The sequence below is a fragment of the Harpia harpyja genome, chromosome 5, assembly GCF_026419915.1.
Source record: "Harpia harpyja isolate bHarHar1 chromosome 5, bHarHar1 primary haplotype, whole genome shotgun sequence".
Taxonomy (NCBI): Eukaryota; Metazoa; Chordata; class Aves; order Accipitriformes; family Accipitridae; genus Harpia; species Harpia harpyja.
The window spans coordinates 33,222,401-33,245,689 of NC_068944.1; the positions used below are offsets into that span (position 1 = coordinate 33,222,401).

Sequence of the window (23,289 nt, forward strand, 5' to 3'; positions counted from 1 at the left end):
CAGCCTTGCATCTAATGAGGTTGTTTGGACTCTGTTCTCTGAGCTGGAGTAAAACCTTTGAAACATGTTAACCACAATTTGATTGAAAAGTGGGGGAAGGTTTTTAACAGTGAGCTTTAAGTAAACTGCATCTTTTTGAATTTCCTGGGCAGCTGCCTTTCTCCGTTTGATGTACCGTGCCTGGTGATGCTGTTAATGAAATGCATAATTATGTGTTATATAATAAAACAGAGCTAACATGAAGGTGCCTAATAGATTGTAATGATGTGGAGGCCTGAGAAATTCAGGACCGTGGGGGTTGTTGAAAAGTGCCTCCGGTGACAAAGAAGATATTTGAAGAGGTTTGAATAACTGTGCTAATAAATTAATTGTGGTCTGTGTGCATGTGTGTGTAAACGACATTTTTCAAGATTTTGTATATAGAGAGAATATTGAAAAAAAATAAGTGCAATTTACTAGGCTGCTGATGTATGAAGTGTCAGCGCCGAGTGCTTCCAGCGCCTATTAGTGCTGCTGGCTTTGCATAGACGGGTGCCCTAGGCAAAGACATTTTTGGCACAGCCTGCTGCACCCGTAGGATCAAAAGGAAAAAAAAAAATCTGGCAATATGCACAGAGAGTAAATTGCATCCTAAAGAGCAGCCCCTAGAATGCAGGCTTGGAATGAATATCAATAAATGAAACATCACATTTAATGGCTGAAGAGTTGTAGGCATTTGGTGGCTGCCCCCAACTTCCCCCCTTCCTTTCTCTGCTTTTGTCACCTTTATTTTATCTCTCCCTCTGTAACACTCTGTATAATTTGTTCCTTTCTTAAATTCTTTAGGAACTGGTTTTAGCACATAGGTATTTTTAAAGGAGCAGCTGCATAACCTTCCAGCCCTGGACCACATGGGCTCCCAGTGGTGCTGGGCTGTGGCTGGGCTTGCTTGGCTGCTGTTCTGGGCTTACAGGGGCCTGTCTGCTGGGAGGATTAGTATGCTGGGAGCTCCGGTGTGAATTTACAGCCTGCTAGTTACTTGGCACTAATTCCCTGGATGGATGCTTCTAGGACCTACCAAGAGTGCTTTTGTGCAGGTTAGCTTTAAGAGTGCTTTTGCGCCAGTTAGGCGGGCTCCTTTTTGAAGGTGAAGTATGTTGTTTTTCACTTTCCAAGCACTAAGGGTACCCAAATGGGCAGTTAGTGCAGAGTAGCTAATATGCAGTAATTTCACACCCAAGCTCACCGAGCGCTAACTTCCTCGTGCAGCCAAGTCCCAAGGCTCTGCACTTTGTCTCTCTCAGCAGGGAGCAGATGGCCCTTCTCTAAACAGGGAATACTAATAAAGCCTTACGAAGAGCGCATACATGTGTGTGTGTAGGTTTGTGTGTGTCCATATGTTTATATAAGATGACTTGAATCTATCACAGTTCTTGGATTAACTTGTGCTTCCTGGATTTTTATAACAATACCCTAAGGAGAACTTTGCTTCTGCGTGGCCATCATCCTTGTCATTAATGGACTTAGGTTTTAGCTACAGGGTTTGGGCAGGTTTTGATGTATTCTTCCTTTTTCTTTGGCACTAAGAGCAGCATACTTTTTCTTCTATGAGTGACTGCATCTTTTGTGTGTGAATCTTTCTTTGTTGCAATTCCCTTCCCCAGCATTTCTTATTTGATCTCTGGAGTTTATTCTTGCATTTGATATGCCTTTATAGCTAATAAATGTTCTCCCACAACTCAAGAACCCCCAGTACGAAGGAAGTAAGGTTTTCTCTAGCTCTCCAAATACTTGGATGTGAAATCAAGTCAATTTTTTAATAAAACTTGTGCTTTAGGCTGGGCTTCATAAATAACTTGATCTATAATTAGTATACAGCTTCACCTTATCTTAAGGTCACATAATGGGTTAAATTTTCATGCAAAGTTTTCTTGAAATTTTATAAATTATTTTATCTCTTTTTCATGCTCATGCGTCAAGTATATCATTGATTTCTAAGTCATCTGCAGATTTGCTTTATGTTTTTGCTCTAGTATTGCCTATTTCCAAGAAAATTTCATATCACAAATATTGCCTCTCCAGTTTCCATCTGTAGTGAGAGTTCAGGACAACTCTATCAGCTCTATTTTGGCCAAAGTTTAAATTTACTTACTTACAAAAGATATTGCTCAAAATGCTTTTAACATATCTGTCTTTAATGACCTCAGCCATACTAGCCTGCCAAAGATAGACAGCATTTCTGCTCATCAGGCGTTAACTCTTGGAGGAAGCGAAGTCCGACGCTGAACCCAGAGGCACTTGCTCCAAGCGTTCAATGTGCTGTTGTAGAGAGGAGCCACCCCCCACCCAAGATCCCAGCACTCAGGAGGGCTGCAGGGCTGGGGAAAATCAGCACAAGCCTCAGAGTTTCTCAATAGCAGATGCAAAACGCTGCTGAATGTTTGTGACAATGAAGGATGAGGGCCTGGGCCAGGCCAGCTTGAGTGTTCCCGCTAGAGGATGGGAGGGTAGGAGGAAGGGATAAAATGGGATGAAAAACAAGGAGGAGAGCCTGGAAAGCCAGGCTCTGGTTCTTGCTGGTTCTTGCTGTTCCAGAGATATTCTGTACAGGTTAGAGCAATCACTGGAGAGTGTTTTCTAGAGTTTGAGTTTCAAGAGTTTTTAAATTTAGAGTTTTAGTGCTTTTATAGCTTTTTAGAGTGTTTTTATATTAATTTTTAATGCTGGTTTTGTTCCAGAAGAGTTCCCCATAGCAAGATACTTTAAAAAAAAACCTTAAAAGGAATCCACAATAAAGGAGTCTCCATCTGTGTGAATGAGTTGCGGCAGATATGATTGAGCAATTCTTAAAATCCCACAGTTGCTGTTTTCCTTTCAACTGACATGTTCCTGGTGTTTTTAAATAAAACAGTTGAATACTAGGTTTAAAGAGACATTCAAAGAATGCTGTGGTGTTATTAGGAATCCCTATGTCCAAGCAGAAAGGACAGTTGCATGACCCTATTGTACACGGCTGACCATGCCATATGAGTGCCTTGTTGGGATATACTGTAAATCATCCTGGATGTTATCTTTCCAAACCCAGAACAGAGACAGAAGGAGGGTGAAAGTATAAGCCTGGATAAATTTGCTACCACTTATCAGGCAGAAACGTGTTTATTGGCATTCTTTGAATGTAGATTCTTGGAGTACTTAACAATCTCCAGCTAATGAGGTCTACTAAATAGCAATGTGCAGCCATTCACTTTGTCTGAATTGGAGAGAAGTTTCTGGGCAAAAGCCTCTTAGTGTTATGAGGAAAGTTTGCATATTTAATCCCAGGATAATTGCTAATGAATATCCCTTTTTAATAGGATGCAATGGTAGGGGAAATAGTGGGAAGTGAAAGGAGATAGCAGTTTTTACTAAAAAAGTCTTATTAAGGTAGCGTAAAGAGAATATTTCTGTGCATGCATTTTCACCATGAAAACTATTTGACTTTATTGTGAGTTGGGCATAAAGAGTATTAAGTGCATTCACATTACTCTTCACTGTGAATCCTTTATTCAAAGGCAGTTGTATTGGTGTGCTTTGTTAAGTCACTGCCACCACAGCTGTTAGGCATTTACAGTAGTAGGTCAAGTGAACTCAGTCTACCTTTGTGCTGCAGTGAGCTAACAGTACTGTTACGGTGGCTGTGTCCAACCACGGAGGTAAAAACAAATAGCTGAAGGGGGATAAAGTATTAAAACATGCTACTCACTTTGCCACTCATCTGACTATACCCTCACTACATAGGGATAAAGTGCAAGTATACTTAGGAAAGATGTTTTAGGGGAGATACCGTAATTTGTGCTTATGTTTCTCTATAACCAGCGCTGCAGTGCCACACTCATAGTTTTGTGATCATGGGCACAGGGATGCCTGCACCATGCCTTGTACTGCCGAATGTTGTTCAGCATGGTAACTGTGTGATGTTCCTGCTGCTTGATCTCCTGAGCTGGACTTCTGCTGAAAGCTTCTTGTTCCCTTTTCTGGCATCCTTCAAGACAATGTTTGTACAAGGAACTTGTTCTGTCAGGAAAGAGCAGTATAGGAAAACAATTTTATATCTGCTGAGCTCAGCGAGCAAGAAAAAATATTTGGATTTGTTTGCATTTTTTAATATTTGTCACAATGCCAAGCTATTTTAAGCAATCTGGCTATTCCATCTCTACTTGCCCTCCTCTGATACTTCAAAATTATCACAAGCCACCTGAAATATGGGAATCAGATGTGAGTTTTAATGTAAGTGCAGTGCTTCAAGCTGATAGGAACGGGAGGGGGAGCTGTCACTGCATCAGCCAAGACTCTCTGGTAGAAGTTTTGATTGATTACCTATCCCTGGGAAAAGAGGGGGAGTGCCTTTCCACTTTTAGCAGACTGAATTGCTTCCCATTCCCTCGTGAAAGAAGTAGGTAGTCCTGTGCAACCATTGCCATTGTCTCCAGATATATGAAATAAATGCAAATGTTCTGTTTTCTCCTTAGGTAGAGATCACAAATGATGTCCAGTCCTTGCTATTGATAATGCTAGCTGTCATGGTGGCCAAGATGGTTGGTGACTTGTTCAACGCATCCCTGTACGGTTCCCTCCTGAAGCTGAAATGCATTCCCTACTTGGATGTGGAACATTTTGTTCGTCACAGGAGAAAATGGTGAGGTCTCTTATGTTGCCGATCTGTAAGTTTTTTGTGTCATGTTCTACACGGAGACTGTGTGGGTTCTCTAAGACCTGGAACTTGGAGGCACAAAAGAGTAAAAGGAGACCCTGATCCTGAACAACATCCCCACAGTGTGATGTGCTGTACAAATAGAACAAAAGAGACTCCCTTTCTCTCCAAGTTTATGGTAGGATCTGAATTACCACTGTCACCAGAGTCCTGAGAGCAGTAAGTGCTCTATAATGCCCAGTTAGATGCTGTTTATTAGTGGTCCAATTGGTCCAATGGGTAACCTAGTAGAGGTTTTCACAGACAGTTGTGACTCTCCTTCTTGTGAGCAGATGCCATAGAGCGGAGGAACAACAAGAGAGTATGTAGAGTTCCTTATGGTGGAGTTTGCCTTACCCGACCTCTGGATGCTAGTCTGAGCTTCCTGTGTGTTTGGTACTGTAAGATGTACATTGTCAGGCAGCAATTCCTGCCATCCGAGGATAGCACTTTAAGGCAGGTAGGATGAATTGTCTTCTGAAAGCGCCTCCACTGACGAGACTAAATGAATAGCTTGGAAAAAAGTTACGGTTTTTATTTTTTAACTTATGTTAATCCAACCTGTCCTGTGTATCTTCCAGTGTGTGGACCAGTATCCAAAACTTCACTCTGTTCATGGGCATTTATAAAAAGTAGTAAGAACCATTTTCTCTCCTAAATGAGGGTGCTGGGTCTACATTTATCTGTAGCTAGTGAGAACTCTGTACTATTGTCTTCTATAAAATAATTAGCAGAAATGCTGACTCTTTAAGATATTCTCTAGGGATGAATTAGGTAATGTAGTGAAGAAATAGAAGGAAAAATGAATTCATTTATTTACCATAGAAAGACTTTTTGTTTTTCTTAAGGCATATTTGGGTAGTACATATCCAAAACCAAAGCTATATGCAGGACACTTTAGCTGTCATTTCTCCCAGTATTGAGGTCTAGTGGACAATCTCTTAGTTTCAGATGACCTTTTAGAAGAATAAGATATTGGTGACTCATTCTCTCCACACTTTATAACTTTCTTCCAAATGTAGCCATATCTGAAATTTTTTAGCAGGCACAGTGAATGCTGGGTATAATCTAACTGTATTTGACATGAGAGGAAAAAGAGCCAGCAATGTGGTAGGAGGAAATAAAAACAATCTGTGTCATTATGGATGACTTCTATATGTACCATGGCAGATAAAACAGAGGGGAAGAAGTCATAAAATTTCCCATGGTATTCCAGTTAGATGACAAGTCCATGGAAAGAATTATAGCTGCTCTCCTGGTTCAGAGTGAGGTCCTATTCACTTGAAGTACAAATACATATATATTTTTTTATATATATATATATATAAAAAATCTAATTTCCCCCCCACTCTTTTCCCTTTCCTCTCCAGGAACATTAAAGAAAGTCTCTGGATAACTTGGTCACAGAGTATAATGATACTCTGAAGCAAAATACATAGTATCACAACTTGGTAAAGATTTTATAGCTAGACACTTTACAGGCTGCCAAGTTTTAATGTATATCCTCTTAGACATAGTCTGAATAGGCCGATACACATCTGAACTGGAAAATGTAGTTGCTAAGCCGGTCTCCGTCATATTTGAAAAGCCTTGGCAGTCAGGTGAAGTCCTCAGTGACTGGAAAAAGGGAAACATCACACTCATTTTTAAAAAGGATAAAAAGGAGGACCCCAGGAACTACCAACCAGTCAGCCTCACCTTTGTGCCTGGTGAGATCACGGAACAGATCCTGCTGGAAGCTATGTCGAGGCATTTGGAAGACAGAGAGGTGATTCAAGACAGCCAATGTGACTTCACAAAAGGCAAATCATGCCTGACTAATCTAGTGGCCTTCTACGATAAAGTGACTGCATCAGTGGACAAGGGAAGACCTATGGATGTCATCTACTTGGACTTCTGTAAGGCCTTTGATACAGTCCCATACAAAATCCTTTTAGCTAAATTGGAGAGACATGGGTTTGATGGATGGCATATTTGATGGGTAAGGAATTACCTGAGTGGCCGCATCTGAAGAGTTGCAGTCAATGGCTCAATGTCCAAATGGAGATCAGTAACAAGTGGTGTCTCTCAGGAGTCCGTATTGAGACAGGTACTGTGCAATATCTTTATTAATGACATACAGTGTGACTGTACCCTCAGAAAGTTTGCAGATGACACAAAGCTGAATAGTGCAGTTGATACACTTGAGGGAAAGGATGCCATCCAGAGGGACCTTGAGAGGCTTGAGGAGTGGGCCATTGTGAACCTTGTGAAGTTCAACAAAGTCCTGCACCTGTGTTGGGGCAATCACCAGTATCAGTACAGACAGGGTAATGAATGGATTGAGAGCAGCCCTGTGGACTTGGAGATATTGGTAGATGAAAAATTAGGTATGAGCTGGCAGTGTGTAATTGCAGCCCAGAAAGCCAATTGTATCCTGGGCTGCAGGAAAAGAAGTATGGCCAGCAGGTCAAGGAAGGTGATTCTCTCTATTTACTCTGCTCTCATGAGACCCCACCTGGAGTACTGCATCCAGCTCTGTGGTCCTCAGTACAAGAAAGACACAGACCTTTTATAGCAGATCCAGAGGAGGGCCACAAAAATGATCAGAGGGCTGGAACACCATCTCTCCTGTGAAGACAGACTGAGGGAGTTTGGGTTGAACAGCCTGGAGAAGAGAAGGCTCCAGGGACACCTTATAGCAGCCTTCCAGTACCTAAAGGGGGCCTACAAGAAAGCTGGAGAGGGACTTTTTACAAGGGCATGAAGTGATAGGAGAAGGGGCAACAGTTTTAAACTAAAAGAGGATAGGTTTAGATTGGACATAAGGAAGACATTTATCATGATAAGGGTGGTGAGACACTGGAATAGGTTGCCCAGAGAAGTTGTGGATGCCCCATCCCTGGAAGTGTTCCAGGCCAGGTTGGATGGGGCTTTGATCAACCTGGTCTAGTGGAAGGTGTCCCTGCCTGTGGCAGCAGGGGGTGGAACTAGATGATTGTCAAAGGTTCCTTCCAACCCAAACCATTCTATGCTTCTATGATTCTATGGCAGCGGCCCATTTCTTGGTCTCTCCAACATACTTCTTGTATGCTCTGTTACCTTGTTATTCCCTCAAACAAATGAAGGTTCACCATTCAGCCACCTTAGACCTCCAGGATCTGAACTGACCCCTAGATCTGTCTTATACCTTTGGCATCCCAAACCCTGAATATTGACTCAAGGGAACTCTGGATTTATAATCTGCCTCTTAAGGTAAAAAAAGTAATAACTGAAACAAATCATGAAGCCTAACATGCAGTCTTTGTAAGAATTCCAAAACCAAGATCCCATTACTTTACCTAGCATGAGAAATACACAGATTAAGACAAGACAGTTAAAAAAAATCAGTCCCTCTATATGTTTCCTTATCTCTGTTTCCTCATTGCTTCTGAGCATCCTTGAAAGTTGAGTCAAAATTCTACAGAAAGGTGCCTGGCTGTGACTTTTCTTTCCATGTGTTTTCCCTGCGGACCAAGATTTCTCATTTGTTTTCTCTCTGACTGGTCCTGCAGCTAACAAGATGCTGTGGGAGCCTGCCTATCTGCTTTTCTAGTCTTCCTTTTATCTCAGAGTGACCACCCAGAGTATGTGAGGCTCCGCTGTTTTTAAGTTCCACTTATTTGCTACACTTTAGGAGTATTTTTATCTTCAGATGCCTACACCCAGATGTAATTTTGTGCAGGCTATCCTCTTTCTCTGGTTGTGTCAGCTTGGCTCAGGGTTTGCAACCATGTTATTGCTGCTCTGGGAAAGTGTAGGTGGCACAGTTACTTGTGTGGCAGGTTCTACATCCTCTTTGTTCAATATTAATTATTCTGTAAGATCACAAAATGTATAAACTGTGCATTGCTGGATTCCCCAAATCATAACAGGGACAGGAGTCCGCTGTGTAGGAACTAGTAGCTAGCATGTCTTTATAAACAGGTGATAAATTGTATTCGTATATGCAGAGTGAAAAATTTGGATAACAGCTTGCTTAAATGCCATAGAAATGCCACATAAATCGGGATCCTTCTCCAACTGAAGCTGAAAAGCCTTTGGAAAACAGTGCCTGGTTGGTGCAGGGAGGAAAAATGAGAAACTCAAGAGAACACATGTTTTTAGGTCCTCAGCACTCATACTGTTAGAGAGAAAGTGCAGATCTTCTCTTTCCCAGTTCTTCATCGGTGTTAAGGATGAAAAGACCTTCTGTATTCAATCATATGTTGATTCCTCTTACAGGGCTGCACAACATCCCCAGGCAGAAGATGTGTTAGACACTGAACTGAGAAGAGAAAATAGCCTTTATATTAACAAGGTGGGGGGTGGCATTAAGCTCCAGATCCACAAAAGAATTTAACTCCTAACTGCTGTGGAAATCAGTGGGTACATGAGAAAGCTAAATTATATGCATGTTCACTATGAAGACATCTCTGTAAATACTGTTATATATGAAGCTGGTGGAAGTGAGACCTAGATCCTCAGTGGTATTTCACTACCTAATCCGTATTTAGGCACTGGCATCTCTGGATGCCTTTCTTCCTATGGAGCAGAGAGGCTTGAGATTTGTTTTCTTAATACTCATTATTTTTTTGGAACCTCATTGATCACACTGCTGGTTGTATTCTGTGCCCTGGGTGATAAGGCTCCAAACACAGCTGTATCTAGTACAGGGCTGCTACGGTGCACCATGATTTCCAGCTACATTGCACACCACTGTAAACACCCCCCTTATAAAATCTGGTTCACTGGAACACTCAAAGCTGCTGGCTGCCAGGGAATGTTCTTTAATGAGGGTAAGGAGTACTTGAACACATCTATGACTTGGCATCCCTTCCTGCTTTTTATAAGCTACTATACACTTCAGAGAGAAAATATCTTAGAGGCTACTTTTTAATGGGACAAGTTTACTTAAGAGCTGAGTGGAGCTGGTGCCAGTAGTTCTGTTTTGTTCTAGCTTAATATTAGCCTTGTCAAAGTTCTTATAGCGTCTCCTGGGTGTTTCTGTATTGCATACCATATAAAGCTGGTTTTGGGAGCCAACAATTTTGGCTGGAATATATATTATAGTGGTCTCATTATATTTTTTTAAAGTCTATCAGAGGTGGCCCTATATTAAAGATCCATGGGGCAAGGCTGATTTTTTTTCTGTCTCCTTTCTAGTTTTGCCTTAGCCCATACCACAGACATTGGATCCAGAATTTGAGCCAACCCAAGTTTGAGGGTTATTTGGGATCCAAGGTCCCGGTTTGGCCTGTTATAAAATTTGGGGTAATTATCGAACTTTTTAGATGAGGGCTTTGGATTTTGAAAATCACCAGACTTTGAGGGGGAGGGGGGTGCTTTAGGTTTGGGCCTAGACTAGCAACTACTACACTAAAAGATTCCTTACCCATCTTGCTGACACAAGTGTTCATTCAAAGATAACTCACCGAGATGCACGTGGTGCATCCCGTCTTGCCTCTTTGAGAAACCGGTGTGTTTCATGGCTGCTTGGCGCTTTCATCCTGAAAGGCATCATTAGGGGGTGGACTTGGCAATGTTTTCGCATCAGAGGGCATCCAGCCCATCTTTTGTAGAGTGTTTGCGGTGGAAGCTGGATCCTGTTCTGGCTGCACAAAGGAAAAAGGGAGGGGCTGTAACAAGGCCATGCTTTGTCTGGGGAGAACCCTGGCTGCTACAGAAAAGGTGGAGGGAAGGTGTTGAGATGTGGGTGAGATTTATTAAAATTACATTTGGGCTTTAAGTTGCCTCTCTGTCAGGCTTAAGCAAACATGGCAAAGAACCGTTTTTAGTCCCTTTTTTTTGCCTACTCTCCCGTGCTGGGTTTTGAGTTTAGTGTGATCCCATTACCTGAGAAGCAACTGTACGAGCCATAAATGGCAGTATTGATCCCCTGACAAAAATACTGTGGCAGAGCCAGATGTCACTTTATGTGCATGGAACAACAGCAGCACGGCCTTGCTTTGTTTTCAACGTGGGGTTGGTGGTGCCCATGTGGGATGGGTGAAAGGACTTATTGCTCCCCCCTGGCCCTGCACCGCAGATCTCTGTAGGAAAGTCTAGCCTGTCTCCTTTGCAATCCTTTTAAACTGGCAAGAGGCTGATACTAGCTTGCTTCACTGTGCTCAAGCCTTCAGGCTGTGCTTGGCTCCAAATTATCCAGAACTGCTCCTAAAAAAAAAGGTGAAGACTTGGTGCACATGAATCTGTGTGAAGAAGGTTGTCTTAATCTGAACATGAATGGAAGGTGAACTTCCAGCTGGGCAGAGTTACTGCTGTATATTAACCCCAATACTTACATTATTGATGCATTTTTTTGCTCTATGACAGGTGGTGGTAAACAAGGCTACTTAGCTCTGTAGTTTCCAGGAGATCTGGTTATCTCTCTTTACAGGATTTTGGGGAAAAACGAGACTCAGTGACACTGAGTGATCTACAAAAATGACCTAATGGGCCTTTTCAGGCTTAATCTTCAGTGACTGGAGACACTGTTTTGTGAGATTTTTTTTACTGTTAAATTTCACCCCAAATTTCAAATTTAGCATGAAGTGATTTCACTGTCCAAATTTGAATAACGTCTGTTATGAAAAAGTCACATGCAAACAGTGTAATCGTATTAATATGAATATTCAGATGAGACAGGAAGAGGAAGGCTATATGGAGAGAAGCAGGAGACGAAGGAGGAGTGACTGTTCTCTTTTTGAGTCTGCCCCATTTCCTTATGCTACTTTGGCCAAACCAATTTATTTTTCAATCTTCTAATTTACAGAAGGAAAAATAGTGCCTATATACCTCTTGTGGCTTTCAATGTCTGTTGTCTTTGCCAAGTATTGTCAAATTCTTAAACAAAAGGCCTTATGTAAAAGGCAAAATTTCTTGTGAACTCTAGAAGATGATTTTCGACTTGCTCTAACTTTGACTATTTAATGAAGCTACTACCTAAAGGTACTGCATGAATCAAAATGACTTTATTTATTTAGATTGGTAAAGCCATATAAAGATGCCCAAGATTCTGGTTGCATTACTGTTTATTTTTAGAGCAGAGTCTGAACAAATAAAACAAATTACTCTTTCCATGCTACAATAAATACCAGCAGATATAACCCTTCCTCCAACCTAACATAAACATTTCCTACCCTTAGCCGTTCCCTTTCCTAAAATGTCCAGTATGAGAGCTGGAGCTAGCGCTGTGCCCTCAAGGTTAGGAGCTGCAGGCTTACACAGAGCAGTGGATGAGGAGCAAGCGTGGAGCTGGCCAAGAGGAGGGCTTGTGGAGACCTGGCCAGCAGCACCCTCCTTTGATAGAAAAGGCTGGAGGCTGAGTAATAGCTCACTGCTGACCTACTGCACTTCAAAATGTATTGGTAGTTACCACAGTTCTCATAACCAAGTATGTACAATAGAAGCACGAATACAGAAAAATATAATGACAAGGATAGCGAAGACGAGCCAGCAATCTGTTTGACTGAAGTCCTTGGAGGACCTTGTAAATACTTTAATGTTTACACAGGGCCTGTATATTTGCACAATTACCTTTCCATGAGTCCAAAATGTTTTACACTAGAATGTTTTCAGGCTCTAAGAAATTATATTTTCTGATATGTCTGAAAACTGCAGGCTCAGCTTCTCTATCGCCCCATTTTTTTCATAAACAATTAAAGCTGGATTCCCCCCTGCCCCTGACTATGCAAAATGTAGATGGCAAGTTCTACCAAGATTATATACTGATTGTGATCACGGTATGCTAAGAAGAAAATGTTTTGAATTTACAAGTGAATGTTGTACTGTAAATTATTAGATGCAGCTACATGATCTGCTTTTATTATAATTCAGAAGTGGTGACAAAAATGGCTTTCCTGTAGCGAGCTTTTTAAGAGAAACAAACTTATAAGAAGTTTGAAAGACTGGTTTGGTGCAGTTGGTCACAACCTTAGGGAGAAAGTTTGGAGGCATGAACAGGCAGATCAAATACAGTGAGTTTTGAAGCAGCTATCCTGTTCCTCTGGTTTCTGTCACAAGGCGCTTCTCTTACCTGTCCAAAGCAAGGTTCCAGTTAGAGTGTGAATGGGACTGTCATGGGGTTGGCAAACTTGCTGCAACTATTGGGTATGCTGTGACAACGGATGGGAACTTATATGAGCTTCTGGTTCTTGCTGTAAGGTCCCTCATGAATCAGCTGTAAGGTCCATAGCAAGTGTAACACAGATCCCTTCAGCTCATGGAGAAGTGTTTCCACAGACTCTAAGTTGCTGCTGCAGCCTGTCTGATGTTGAGGGAGGGATAACAAAGCCACACCGACTTTTGGTGTGTTTCCCATTTCTGGGGACTCCCATGAAACCGAAAGAGGTGACTTCTGCACACTCTCCGCAGAAGGAAAGGCACTGAAGCAGCATCTGGAACTAATCACCTGTGTTTCACAGCTCACTGGTGGGCAGCGAGCGAGCCGCTCCGGCTCCTACAGGCCCTTACGTAAAACATGCACACAGCGACTTTCAGCTGTGGGAAACTTGAAACGGCTTCTGCTGGCCCAGCAAGGAGGAGACTGACTCCCTTTTGGCTCACCTGGGAGGACAGGCTGCCTGTATGGGTACCACCACAGCCTTCAGATGTGGTAGCACGCAGGTGGAGCTCACACATACACACACAGAGAAATCGCATCCAGCCATCGGATGGGGTTTTCCACTAATTAGTTAAGTCTGCTCTGGTGTCTGGCCACCATTTGGCAGGTACTGACAGTTTCCACTTAAAGCCAGCCAACCTCACCGGAAAGCCAGCTGTGCCGGCAGAGTGGCCGATCTCATGAAGATGTCATTGAACAACTGTTTGAACTCATTCAAGAAATGGTGGGTCTGACTCGAAGTGGGCTGAAATCCCCTGGGGGTCTTTGCTGGATAGGGGAATACAGACATCCTTTTATGTAAGAGTTATACCTCAGTGTTCCTGAGTAACATGTAAGGATATCATCTTCATTCTGGCACTGGGGACTGCTTCCAAATTCACCTTAAGCTGAAATGGATTCTCTTTGCTGTTCACATATATGTCACTTTTTCTGTTCCTGTGAGTGTTGCTACATCCTCATAAATATTAGTAGTTTGTTATAGTGGTTGCCATGATGGAAAGAGTTATTTATTTACAAAGAGGAAACAGATGGCACAAAATACTTTAATGAATTTCAGCATGTTTGAGAAATGAAATACCCATTTTAGAAATAATATCAGTTTTGCGAAGCTGTTAAATGCTATTTCATGCAATCACAAGGGAGGCTTGTTCTTCAGAACACTGAGTGTACACAGAGCCACAGCAGAAGGCAAAAAAAAAGGCACAGAATGGAGTAGTTTTATGGAAAGTCATAAAGCCATGAGCATAGTTTTATTAGCTGCTGCCATTCAATACGTGGAGTTGTGACAGTAGGTGAGTGGGAGATGAAAGCGTCAGCAGATGGAAAAAGCCTAAGGAAGCTGAGTCCTGGTGTTGGGGATAAGGAAGGAGAGAGAGAAAGCAAGTCAGACACACAAAATCCATTCCCAGAATTTCGGGTGCATATATTGACTGTGTTTCATTATAAATACACCGTCAGGTGCAGGGAGATCACCACTCATTTTCTGGAAGAGTAGATAAGTAATACTAGCATTCATGATCTTATTTTTAACTGGGATGTAAGTACACGCATATTCTCCACTTGTAGTGGTGGGTCCTTGCCGTAAGTCATAACTGAGGAAAAAACATGTGCTGCACGTGAATGGTACTTAGAGAGCAGGTGGGTTAGTTAAAGAAATATTTTTTTAAAATGATGAATATACGTAGAAGGTTGTAGCTTACAGTATTTTTATGAAAAATTAATTATGGTTCCCAATGTGCTTGTGGTGTAAGAAGTGGGCTAGATTTGTTTTAGAAATGGGAATGCTGAAGTTCGAGGGCTTAAATGCCTTTCCCAAGGAAGTTGATTGTACAGCTGGAATGAGAAGTGGTTTTGCTTGAAATCATGGTTTTAAGTGTCAAAACCTTCTATTTACTGGACTGGGAACAGGGTATAATCTGTATCTCCAGATACGCAATGTTATGTTTTAATAACTTGACTACACTTTTCCACTAGAAAGTGCCTGATTCTTGGAGGGACCGAGCAATTTGAAATCTTTTTCATATTTTTTTCCCATCCATTTTACTTAGTTTACTCATTTTGTAGTCTGTTAGACCTAAATCTCTGTACCTCATTTTGACTAAAAGGTCATCTGATAATCTGTGTCTGATTATTAAAACATATATTGCTGTCACTGTCCATTCCCAAAGATTTTAAAGCCAACATTTTTAATATATTAGTCGGTACTTTCTTGGACCAGGCAGAGTGGAAAAGCTAAGGTGGCTGGTACAGTACATGAGGGTGGAGGCCCTGAATGAAGCTTTTATAAAAACTGTCTCATAGGAGCTTTCCTCTCTTCTTTCCAGTTTGGATTAGGTTTTTTGGCATACGTTTACAAGAAACTCATCATGTCATTGCATTCAAACTGCAAGAGCCAGCTTAGTATTTTGCGAATTTCCCTTGGAAATTGCTCTGCAGTGATCTATCCAGAGAACATGCATTTCCCTGTTTCTTTGGTTATAAGCAAGATCACAAGTATTTATTTTAGTGCTCAATTTACTTGCTTCTTTCACTTTATTCCTATGGAAGTTTGTTTGAAACATTACTTTCAATTTAAATAGCTTGTACTGGGGTCATTTTGAGAAATGACTTTCTTTGCCTCTGATTATAATGCCAGGGCAGATGGATTTAACACAAGCTTAACACTTTTACTTTTTTTGGGGGGGGGGGCGAGGGGAAGATTCCTACAGGGTCAGATAATAATTTGAAAACTACAAGGATAGCTGAATCATTCCCATTCTGAATACAGTAATAATAAGTAGTATGTCCACCAGCGTTAAGGGTTAGCCCGTTAGACATCAAGATTGGTAATCCATCTTTGTGTACATTTACACACATTCATATGTGTTGTCTCTAGAACCAGCTAGGCATTGCTTGCAGGGGTCCTCCTTTCCTGACCATTCAGCTGAGCAGCCTCGGTGGGAGGGTGTTTGCTCCCAGCCCCCTGAGAACCTGGGTGCTTCAGCATCCCCCGTGTCTTGGAGATCCCAGGTGAGGGTTCGGATCCCCCATGGCTGAGGTGAGAAGCCATTTCAGAACTCTCACGTTTCCACCAAATGTAGTCTTCTACAGGTCATGTCTGTTGGATGCCGCTCTTCAATGGCCCTGGTGCAGTGCCTTGTGTTGGACTCGCAGTGCTGTCGATATACGTATAAGGGCTGAGAGCAGGTGTGTGCCAGACAGCTGCTTGTTTGGACTGAGACATTTCCACACACACTACTAATCACGTGGGCAAATGCACAGTTCTGAATAGAAACACCAAATGTGTTCTGATGCCTTCAGGTTTGGGTGGAAGTAGTGAGCAGGCACCATCAGTAGTTCTGAATATTTAGATGCCCGTACTCCCCTTCATACTGACCTGGCTAAAGTAGGCTGCTAGTTACAATCTGTAAATTTGGTTTTGGACTTGCACTGTGAAAACTAAGTCAAGAACCATGACCTTTGTGTTTTTATCTACGGTTTTGCATGTGGTGCACTGAGGCCATAGTTTTTAAGCTGCTGTTTGAGTAATTCCAGCATGTGGATCCACTCACATGATCCTTTACCTGCTTATCCCAAGGTCTCATGCACAACCTAATTCATTTTTTTTAAAGCTAAATGCCCTCGTATAAACAGCTACATCTATGCAAAGTGGGTAGGAGCTGCTATTTTTCTAACTTAGTAGTATTTTGTGCTGACAGTGCTGGTGGGAAAAACTTCATAAGGGATAAAGGAACAGAAAAGCAAACTCTTGGCAGAAAAGTCCCAAACATTCAACATTCTCCCCCCCCCCCCCCAATCCATCTCTTTTCCAAAACACAAAGGCTTTCTTGTCTGTTTCCTTTGTTTCTTTTTTGTTCTGCAATTTTTCAAGCATTAGAGAGAGACAGTTTCCCAGCAGATTATGAGACCTTGTGGAAATCCATTTGTCTTTAGCATACAGTAGTTGCTGAACATATATAACTTTCAAATCCTCGCTGGGAAATAAGTGACAGAGACATTCAGCTAACCCAAACAACACATTTCACAATAAGTGCTGTACTATCAAAAGGCCTTTAGAGTGAATAGCTAAATGTCCCCTCATTTAAGGATATTGAGGGGGCCAGGACCAGGGGATGCTGGGAAGCTTGTCCTCTTACAGTCAATGTAAATATTTGTAGATATACTGAACGGAGACTGAACTCTGCCAAACTTTTGGCTCCTCATTTAACTAGAAGAATTTCTCACTCAGTTTAGTGTTCAACTAAAATAGAGACAGCAAGGAGTTGTAGGCCTTGTCTGCCATGCAAAGTTCCACTGAAAACTGATTTTAAATAGATCTAATTAAACAAAAGCATATCACTAACATGCCTGCACTTACATCAATGCACACGGTGATTTTATTGGTTTAATTAGCTTTAGATCAGTTTGAATGTGCCTATTTCAGGGGTTAGCACAGAGTGGAGCAAATTAATTTTAAAATTAATTTAATTTAAATAGTGTCCTTTTCCAGCGTAAGGAGGTTTTATAGAGCTTTTTGTTTCCCTTTATTGATCTCAGTGGTATTTTGTGAACATACTTAAAGAACCATTTTTTCCACAGAATTCACTTGCAAAACTACTGAATTCAGTCATCTGCACATGATTAACATTTCTGTAGTACATATATACTCTTCTGTTATATAGTGAGATCAATATTGGCATGTAACTTTTGGATAAGCTTTTTCATAGTTTGCTTTTACCAAACGTCTTGTTGAAAAGAAAATTGGCGGGCCTGTGACAAGTATGTAGAAATCTTTTTTTTATAACTTTAAGAAAAAAAAAAGAATTTGTATTTAAATGTAAGCAATTTCTTGCAATGTCGTGAGTTTATTCACAGTGGGATTTCTTTAAAGATGATAGAGCGAAAGAAAGCTAATATAAATAAACTGTATTTATAATGTAGTAGCAGCTACAGGTCCTCATAGCAGTGTGGCTGGTTCTGCACTAGAATGAAAATTACGAAATAAATCTGTTCAGTTTTTCTGGCCAAATGGAGTGTATTTAAAAAAAAGAATGCCCTAGTCTCAGAAGATGCGTGAATAGTAGAAACTAGAGCTGAATAGCTCTAATACTTGCCAATGTTTATAGCACAGGTAAGTAATTTTGATGACCTCCAACCTGATGATGTTCCCCTAAGCTAACCAGCCTGGCCTCTCAATTGTTTGGAGTCCTGACTATGCTCAGACTAAAAATCACCACAAGCATTAAGCAAACCTCAAAACAACCTCCTGAGAACTACTTATACAAGATGCAGTGGCCAGTCAGGGCAATAAAACAATGGTTTACAAGAAGCCCAAATAAAACCTAGGGCTGTCCTGAGCAGGACGCCCTGTGGCGAGTCAATGGATAAACATTCTCAGTGCAGAAAGAGGAGGACGGGAGTGACAGCTAAAAAAGACGAGGGCACGTGTGAATAAATCCAAGCAAGCAGCACTGCCTGTGTTCTCATGCACCTTGGTCCTTGGAGTGTGTTTGAGTTAGGATTATGCTTCTCTCCCCCCCCTTTAAGTCCTTTTAATAATTTGAAACTTGCATAAAATATAGAGTAAATCCTACTTGAAGTAAAGGTCTCTTGTACTGCGTGTTGCCTAAGGAAACCTCCATGTTATGATTAGATCTGTTATGGTTAGATCCTTAACAATTTATTTCAGTGGGAAAACTTCCATTGGATTTAATAGCAACAGGGCCCGAACTACATTTCCATGAATCATTTCGAGACAGTTTACCATTCAGGCATATTGGCTTCCTACCAAATGACTGTTTTATTTAGGTCATAAGGCAGATAGATTGTCTTCATTCCATGTTATATCCAGTCTTATGCATGTGCTCTTGAAAGGAACCTGAAACTTGGATATCATAACTTTGGTGAAATAGCCTTAATACTGTAATACATTACGCTACTATAGTGAATTACATTTTTGGAGAAAATGTTCTCACATGTCCTATAAAAGAAAAATTTACGTGAGATCTATTTTAGTGTGGCTACAGCTCTGTGTCTCTCCTTGAGGTAAGTCTAATCATGTAAGAAAAATCTACTTGATAAAATCCAAATGTAAGTACCTCTTGTTATTCCATATAAAAAGGCATTCTCAAAATGGTTAATGAAATGTCCTTGCTTGAAATTGCATTGTGAAACCGAGGGCTTTGTTGCATAAACGCAAGCGTGCAGCAGCAGTGGCACTCACCAGCTAAGCAAAGTGTTCTTGGGAGGCATCTGGGCAGGCTCGTAATTGTGCAGGAGAAGGGACCCACTGACAGTAGGGACCCTGCCCGCAGGGGCTGATGCCTGGGCACGGCATACATTTGCTGTCTAACTGGCCCGTGGGCAGCACGACTACCTGGAGGGCTGCAAGCACGGCCTGGGCAGCTGGCATGGCTGTTGGAGGTCAGTGTGCATGTAGGTTCCTGGGATGGTTTTTAGGCTCCTGTTCACTGTTTGTACTCTCCTTCTGGCTCTTCTGTGAGTTTTCTTTGCCATCTTTGGATCTTGGCTGCTGCTCGGAAGGCTGATTTGGTAAAGGCATGTTAAGCACCCATTTAACAACAGCCTGAACTCCCAGCCACACAGAAGGAGAGGCACCAGGAGACCATGGTAGGTTGTGGGTGGCAAATGGAGACTGCCATGATGGGGAAGGCTAGAGACCTGGGATTCCTGGCAGTAAGAAAACGGCTCCTTCTCCACTTCCAGATCTGCAACTGCAGAACGGGTTTGGCGCTCTGGACACATGATTTAGTGACAGTAGCCATATGTAAGACACTCAATGCCTTGTCTGCTTCACTGTCTACCAACAAGGACTCCTAGGTCTCTGAATTTAGTGTAAGGATTCAAGGAGAGCTACTAGCAGTAGCTAAGGACTGATTGAGGGATTACTTGTGAAAACTTGAGCAATAGTAGTCTATGAGACCAGATAGGTTGCATCTAAGGATGCAGAGAGCACCGGCTGATGTCTTTGCAAGGCTGCTGACTTTCATCTTTAAAAGGTTGTGGAGACTGGGGGAGATCCGCAGTGATAGCAGAATGACAAGTATTGTGCCTGTGTTCAAAAAAGACTGAAAGTTCATCCTAGAAAGCTAGAGGTCAGTCAGCCTCACTTCAGTCACTGGGAAAATCATGAAAGTGAGTCCTCTTGGAACAGATTCCTGGGCACATGAAGGAGAAGGTGCTTATCAGGAAGAGTCAGCATGGATTGACCAAAGGTAATCCATGCCTGACTGACCTGATTGCCTTCTATGCAGAAATGAGTGGGGGTGTGGATGAGGGGAGAGCAGTAGATGTCATTTACCTTGACTTTAGCAAGGCTTTTGACACTGTCTTGCATAATGTTCTTGTGTCCAAGATAAGATGTTACAGTTTAGAGGCTGAACAACCAGATGGTACAGTAAATGGTTGGGTGGTTGGCCTTAGAGGGTGGTGGTTAATGGATCATACGCTGCCTGGAGGCCTAACAAGTGGAGCACTGCAGGGTCTGTCCCTGGACCTGGCCTGTTTAACTTTTCCATAAATGACTTAGAAGAGACAACGGAGTGTACTTTCAACAGAATTGCAGATGCTGCCAAACCGGGATGGTCAGGGCTGGGCCGCTTGCACTGTGAGGCTGCAGGACTGGGGCTTGTTCAGCCTGGAGATGAGGAGGCTTTCAAGGCACCTAACAGTGTGCTTCCCCTCCCCCTGTAACTGTTGGAGATCATTGAGAAGATGGAGCCATGGTCTTCACAATGGTGCATGGTGGACAAGAAACAACAGGCACAAGTTGAAACAAGAGATGTTTCAGAGGATGAGATGGATATGAGGAAATACCTTTTCACCATGAGGACAGTGGGGTAGTGGCACAGGCTGCCCAGGGTGGTTGCGCAGCCTGGAGATTTTTAGGACCTGACTGGAGAAAGGCCCAAGCGCATGGTTTGAGCTCATGGCTGAGTCTACCTTCAGCAGGAGGTTGGACTAGAGAACTGCTGAGGACCCTTCTGACCTGAATGATCCTTGATTCTTACAATCCTATAGATACAACTCCAGTTTGGCTTGTTTTTATTTTAACTTATTGGTAAAGGCTTTCTTTAGCCAATTCTATTTAAAAATGCCTTGGCCTTGTAACAGTCTTTCATAAAACAACTCTTTTGCCTGCTTGTCTCCTCCACCCCCAAAGCAAGGTTATTCTTTAGAGCAACAGACAGAAGACTCATTGAAAGAAATGTCACTGACAATGAGCAGTGAATCAGTGCTACTCCTTAGTACGTTCTTACATCTGAAAAAGCTGGCCGATGACAATGAAAGGCATATAGTTGATGTAGACAATACAGACAAAGCCAAGATCACAAAAGTGTATAACGAGTTATCCCTCGCTTTTATACAAATGGCTGATTTGACAAAACCTAAGGATGTTTCATGGACTTCTGCAGTAACGTGGAACATTTGCTTTCTGTGCAACAGAGCAAAACTGTGAAGTTGTGACAACAGAAAACTTACGTACGGCTAAGAAATACACTCTAGAAACTGCTGGAATGCAACAGTATTCACATTGCTCTTATTTAAAAAATCATTTGGGGTTTGCACATATTTCGTGTAATTCAGGAAGTAGCTATTATCATTAATCATGTTTTCACATTGTGTCCACTTTGCTAGGTACAGTACTTTTAATAGTAATACAGTGTATAGTATTTCTCGACAAAGCTTAAGGCAGGCAAATACAGATTTTTATCTGGCCTATGGAGATGGAAAAAAGGCAGAAGATGAACAGGAATCTACTCATTTAGGAAAAATAAAATTCCTCTGGTGGAGTTTTTCACGCAACAAACAGCCACAGCGGCACAGTTCTGACAGCAGCTCATCCTGAGCAGCATCTGTGGTTCCCACTGAGTTCCATCACTTGTACTGCATCAACTGGTAGCACTCAGTGAGATTAAGAATGAAAAAATCCATCTCTTCAGGATTTTTAGGTTCTGTTTTCAGTAGTTGATACTAAATTCTGCACTCAGCCATTTTGATTTGCAAGGTAAACTACCGCTCATTTTAACTCGGAAGCAAAATGTGGTTCAGACAGGTTCATTTTTCCGTAGTTTGTGTTCTGGTCCCTTGAAACATGGATCTGTCATAAGATGGTGTTCCAAATTTTCATTGCCTACAGTCTGTTTCATATAACTGGGGGTGGGTATGACGTGATTCGACGCATATAAGACTGTTCTTTTTCAGGATTCATTTAAATCTATCCCAGTTTAGAAGAAGAATAAACTTGTTTCACAGCTGTGTAGGTGCCATGTATGAAGTGCATTGTCTTCTCAGTTCAGTTACTCTTAGGCAGGTGGTCACATCACAAGCCGTCAGAGTAACTGATGAACAAAAATAACCTTGTGTCTCTCAGGAGGGAGGACAATAATGAACAGCATATGGAAAGAGTTGCTTTTACCACAGGGATGAAAGGTACATTGGTAAAACAGGATGTGGGCAAATTTATGCTCCAGTTGTCTCTGTGGTTTGTGTCAGCCTGTGTCTGAACAGGAGATTCTGGCTTATGGTGTGTCCAGATGATAGTCAGAATAATTAATTTATTTTTTTGAAAATAGATAATATAAAACAAGCTCAAAACTAGAGCAGTTCATTGGCTTCAGTTGTAAGAATCTGGCCTACTGTAATTCCATAGAAATTACTCCTGAATTTTGCAGAAAGTATCTTTATTTTTCATTTCACCCTACTGTCAGAAATAGTGGGTACACCTGTTTTTCAATTTTGTATGTTCATATTTCCTGAAACTTTGCCTAGAACCTGAAAAGTGTTAGAAAATACTGGAAAATCCATATATGATTTGTAAGCTATCTTTGAAGGGGCTATCTTTCTAGCTGCTACTGCTGCAAAAAACCCTATTGCAATGATAAGCGTAAGCCTGAATTTCTCCAAAGTGCTTAACTTTAAACTATTTGATATCAGCCAGAATTCCAGAGGATTTCAGCTCAGATTAAAAATCTTTTTTTAATGTGAAAAGTCATGCAAATTGATAAATGAGTGTTATGATATCCTGTCTAGGATGACCATGTCATGCATATGGTTGAATTTATCATGTATCTCGCACAAAGAAAGGCAATGCTTGATAAGCAGTTTTATTGGGTAATTAATTTTTTTTTTACATGTGCAAATAAAGCAGATTGATTTCCATCTTGAAGTAATTTACTAACACATTATAAACTCGTCAAACGCTAACATGGTACAGTATGCCTCATTTCCTGTTTACTAAATAATCCTTTGGCTGTCTGCTTTGTGTCTTTCAGGTTGAACCTGGAATTGTTCTCTGCCAGGGACGTCATGGAGCCTGGCGTCAGAGTCCTTCACCTGAAGGAAAACATTGCCTCCTTGGCTCGCCTTCTTGCAAGCACAAGCCATGGTGGATTCCCAGTGGTTTGCAGGCCCAAGCCAGACCATGCAGAGGTGTTCCAGGGAACTATTAAAAGGTAAA

The 23,289-nt window shown here is 41.7% G+C and overlaps 1 protein-coding gene across 1 annotated transcript in view; it reads left to right on the forward strand.

Annotated features, from left to right (window-relative positions):
- Positions 1-23,289, forward strand: part of LOC128142405 (chloride channel protein C-like) — an 82,490-nt gene that overhangs the window by 40,966 nt on the left and 18,235 nt on the right. Inside the window, 2 exon segments of the mRNA XM_052788465.1 lie at positions 4,488-4,654; positions 23,105-23,284. Of these exon segments, the coding sequence (XP_052644425.1) occupies positions 4,488-4,654; positions 23,105-23,284 (347 nt within the window).